Raw genomic sequence first — 5080 nt, 5'->3', positions numbered from 1 at the left:
GGTTGAGGGCAGTTTAAGTCGTCCTCTCTCTCTGATTTCTGCCATTCTGGTCGATTTTATTCATCTGGAGACAGAGAGAAACACAGAGAAAATTCAAGAGAGAAAGAGAGACACAAACCTTGGATTGGCCGATTGGATCCAAGAGATTGTTCTTGAGTGTTCCTGGTGTGTTGGGCGTTTGATCAAGAGGATGGATTTGAGACAGAAAGACAAGGAGGAGGCAAAGGATAAAGAGAAGGAAGACGCCCCTGGAGACCGAACTCCTAAGGTGAGAGGTGTAGCCAAGAGTAACCGGACAAGGCCGCGGATGATGGCCGTGTGAGTCTGTCCGGTTTGGATCGATTGGCTACTCCTTACTCTGACTTCTTCTACTCTATTTTCTTCATGTATATTGTACTAGGGATTGTTTTATGATGTTACGGGGAAGGATCTATCGATCTTAAGGCCTAGGCCTGATCAAATCCCCATGAGGATCGGGTCTTACAAGGGAAGCGCGAACCAACTTGCGAACTGGTAATCTCGGTCTGTCTCGACGAATCCCGCCCAGAACGATGCGTCGAGATCGGAGCCAACCTCTGCGAACCATTGAGAACAAAGCTCATGGCTTGTCTTAAAAAGAACCTCGATACGTTCGTTTGGGCCGCGGAGGATATGCCAGGAATCGACATCGGCATAACATGTCACGAACTCAACATTGACTCGACCTACAAACCCGTAAAACAAAAAAGATGGAAGCTAGGACCAGAGCGTGCTACTGCGGTAAACGAGGAAGTTGAGAAACTCCTCAAAGTAGGGTCAATAACAGAAGTTAGATACCCGGATTGGCTCGCCAATCCCGTCGTGGTCAAAAAGAAAAACGGCAAATGGCGAGTATGCGTCGACTTCACCGAGCTCAACAATGTCTGTCCAAAAGATTGTTTCCCACTTCCGCACATTGACCGACTGGTCGAAACAACAGCAGGGAACGAACTTTTATCATTCATGGAAGCCTTCTCCGGGTACAATCAAATCATGATGAATCCCGACGATCGCGAAGCATATCTCAATAAAACGCCTCTGATCGATTATCTATCTTTTTATCGTTCTAAAGTGATTACGCTGAGAATTCGGACCTTCAAGGAAAAACGGGTTCACTCGGTTTTCCTCCATTATTATTTATTATAATCGACGGTGTGAATTTTGGTTCCCACATATCCCACTTGGAAAAGTGCTTCGCAAGGCTGAACCTACATAACATGAAACTAAACCCGGCAAAACGTAGGTTCGCAGTTGCATCAGGAGAGTTTCTCGGTTATCTGGTCACGTGTCGCGGGATCGAGGCCAACCCCAAACAGATAAACGCACTGATAGAAATGGTCTCACCAAAGACAAAATGAGAAGTCCAAAGGCTAACCAGTAGGGTGGCAGCTATGAACCGTTTCATCTCACGTTCGACGGACAAGTGCCTGCCTTTCTACGACACGTTGAAAGGGAACAAAAAGTTCGAATGGTCGGAAGAGTGCGAAAAGGCTTTCCAACAGCTGAAGCGTTACATGGCCACTCCTCCTGTTCTTGCGAAACCAGTAGAGGGAGAACCTCTATTCTTATACATTGCGGTCTCCGCAACAGCAGTAAGTGGTGTTTTGATCAGAGAAGAACGCGGTGAACAAAAACCAATCTTTTACATAAGTAAAGCCTTGCTGGACGCTGAGACGCGGTACCCCTTGATGGAAAAACTAGCATTCGCTGTTGTAACATTGGCGAGAAAGCTCAGGCCATATTTCCAATCTCATACCATAGTGATTCTCACCACCTTTCCCCTGCGCACGGATATGCACAGTCCGAGTCAGTCAGGACGGCTCGCGAAATGGGCAATCGAACTGAGCGAGTACGATGTCGAGTACCGCCCAAGAACCTGTGCAAAATCTCGGGTGCTGGTGGATTTCTTAGTAGAATTTCCCACGGGGGATATGACAAACACGGAACCAGATTCAACTTGGGTTCTTCACGTTGATGGATCATCGTCCAAACAAGGATCCGGAATTGGGATTTGCCTCACGTCGCCCACCGGGGAAATCTTGGAGCAGTCTTTTCGGTTAGAATTCCATGCATCAAACAACGAGGCTGAATATGAAGCACTCATTGCAGGATTACGACTAGCTCATGGGCTGAAGATTTGCAACATCCACGCTTACTGCGATTCTCAGTTAGTCGCAAATCAATACAGCGGAGAATATGAGGCAAGGGACGAAAGAATGGACGCATATCTAAAACTCGTCCAGGATCTGGCCCAAGACTTCAACCACTTCGCCCTCACAAGAATTCCTCGCTCGGAAAACATCCAGGCAAATGCCTTAGCCGCGCTCGCGTCAAGCTCGGATCCAGGACTAAAACGGGTAATCCCCGTGGAATTCATTGAACATCCGAGCATCGGACTGCCGGTGATCGCCAATCTGATTTGGGGACAAATCGAAGATGCGGAGGAAATCGAAGATCCACCAGAAGGAAAGATGGATCAGCCGGAATACGGTTGCGATAGCCCATGGCTAGAGCCGATCCGAGCCTACATAGCCGACGGAACGCTGCCCGCCGAGAAATGGGCGGCACCCAAAATTTAAACCCAAGCCGCACGATATGTAACGGTAGAGGGAGAAATCTACAAATGGAGATTCTCCGGCCCACTCATGACCTGCGCCGAGGGAGAGAGAGAAAAGTGATGGAAGAGGTCCATTCCGAATCGTGCGGAAACCACTCCGGTGGAAGGTCACTCGCAGTCAAAATAAAATGCCACGGTTATTACTGGCCAACTAGGATCAAAGACTGGGAGAAATTCGCACGAAAATGCGAAAAATGCCAAAGGCACGCGCCCACCATCCATCAACCTGCGGAGGTCCTCTCGTCCATTTCATCTTCGTATCTCTTTATGCGATGGTCCATAGATATCGTCGGACCTTTACACAATTCAAAACAGAAACGCTTCCTTTTGGTCCTTACGGATTTCTTTTCGAAGTGGGTACAAGAAGAATCCTACGCAAGTATCAAAGACGTACAAGTCGAGAGCTTCGTATGGAAGAACATTATCACCAGGCACGGGGTCCCTTACGAAATCGTAACAAACAACGGATCTCAGTTCATCTCTACCCGATTTGAAGCATTCTGCAAGAAGTGGAAGATACGGCTGAACAAGTCAACTCCTAGATATCCACAATGTAACGGCCAGGCAGAGACCATTAACAAAACCATCCTTGACGGTAATCTCGGTCTGTCTCGACGAATCCCACCCAGAACGATGCGTCGAGATCGGAGCCAACCTCTGCGAACCATTGAGAAGAATTCTTCGGTCACATCATACAACCCCAAGACGGGCTACGGGAGAAACCCCCTTCGCCCTCGTTTACGGGACGGAATGCATGATCCCAGCGGAAGTAGAATTTCCCGGAGTGCAGATAAGATTCCTCCCCGAACGAGAAGATCTCAACAACGTGATGCTGCTGGACGAACTTGATCTCATTAACGAGCGACGAGACCAAGCTCTCATAAGAATCCAAAACTACCAACACGCTGCCTTGAAATACTACAATTCAAACGTTCGCCACCGCAGGTTCAAGGAAGGTGATCTGGTTCTGCATAAAGTCTTCCAAAACACTGCCGAACGTAACGCAGGAAAACTGGGAGGAAACTGGGAAGGACCATACAAGGTCATAAAGGTGGTCCGACCAAGATCGTACCAAATCACGAACATGCAAGACGTCAAGATCCAAAGAACCTGGAACGCGATGCATCTTAAAAAATACTACCGCTAATCGCAATGTGGGAACTAAGAACTACGAGATGGCTTGATCCCCGAAAAAAGGGTACGTAGGCAGCTCGCCAAGCGAGTTCAGGTATCCCCCCATCTTAAAAAAAGGGGGAGTGGGTACGTATACTCGTATACTCCCACGACTTTCAAAAAAAAAAACTCGAGCTTTTTCGATATTTTTTGCGGAATAACGCGACCTTACGGTCGCCAATCCCGCTATTCGCCAAACGGCTAAAGTGGCAATCTAAGAATCGCTCAAAGCGCCTAAGCAAAATCGATTAGTTATCACACTAAATCCGACAAATCGTAAAAGAGGCATCCTTCGGAAAAAGCCCGCGACCAAATGCGGCACAAAAGAAAAGGTCAACTTTCGGCTCTGCGAGACGTCGCTACACGCTTAAAGTTACGATTTTTTCGACATCTACAGAAATGACGTTCTCGTTTCCAAAACCTCTAACGGTAAAATGCCTTTAAACTGGCATCATTTATTTGTTGCTGATCACAACAAACGAACCCTAACGTCCTAAACAGACATCAGCCGCCTTCGAAAGGATAGGCTCTCTTACATCCGACAAGGATACCATAGCGCGCTGTACAAGAAATCCAAAATTTTGGTCAGCATCTCCAAACGGTCTTTGGAGGTAGCTCAATTCGTATCAAGACAAGTCATATAAGCCGATAACAATTCGCGGACTTTATATCGGTACGAATCAGATTAAAATCGCAAACAGGCAAAACAAAAGCCGACTTGTCATGTAGCATCCCCGATCCTAGACAGGATCGTTGGGACGTGCCATGGTGCGAGGAGACGCACCATTCAGGTCATCAGACCTAAGGACAAGCGTATCATGGCTCAAAGGCAAGGTTAAGGGCATCAGGAAGCTGGGACTTAACCAGGATGAAGTAAAGGGAAACTTAAGAGAGCTGGGTGAGTGACCAGTAGCTGGACAAGGCCGAGAGCAAGCTCAACCAGCTGATGATAGTGTGGAGTTAGCTCACTCAGTCTTGGGTAGCTCACTGAAGCTGATAGACTAGCTCACTCAGCTGGGAACAGTTGGTGACCAGCTCAACTCAGCTCGGTGGAGTGTTATGGTCCGGGCCGGTGTGGTCGGGTCATGGGCGGTTATGGGCTGGTGGGATCTTGACATGAACCACCAAGGGTCCGTGGGTCTTGGCCTCAGACAAGGGACTCAGGATGATGTTCTGGGCCTAGTTTTCGGACAGCCCAAAGGAGAGAAGAGCAGTTGAGCAGTTCTTTCCGAAAAGGTGCAAAAGGGGCAGTTTTGTGCCCTTTCTCTCTAA

At 48.0% G+C, this 5080-nt stretch overlaps 1 protein-coding gene across 1 annotated transcript; it reads left to right on the top strand.

Moving 5' to 3' along the window:
• Positions 1-1409: 1409 nt before the first annotated feature.
• Positions 1410-2597, top strand: LOC106320074. The gene has a single exon (XM_013758437.1). It carries the CDS (start codon positions 1410-1412, stop codon positions 2595-2597), a length of 1188 nt encoding a protein of 395 aa, XP_013613891.1.
• The last annotated feature ends 2483 nt before the right edge of the window (positions 2598-5080 follow it).

This window comes from Brassica oleracea, unplaced genomic scaffold (genome assembly GCF_000695525.1).
Source record: "Brassica oleracea var. oleracea cultivar TO1000 unplaced genomic scaffold, BOL UnpScaffold00792, whole genome shotgun sequence".
In the NCBI taxonomy this organism is placed as follows: domain Eukaryota; kingdom Viridiplantae; phylum Streptophyta; class Magnoliopsida; order Brassicales; family Brassicaceae; genus Brassica; species Brassica oleracea.
The sequence above is the reverse complement of the archived record's forward strand: the minus strand, read 5'-3'. Positions and strand labels throughout refer to the sequence as shown.

Excerpts from the sequence above, each read along its gene's own strand:
- LOC106320074 (XM_013758437.1), top strand. The coding sequence starts at position 1,410 with ATGAACCGTTTCATCTCACGTTCGACGGACAAGTGCCTGCCTTTCTAC.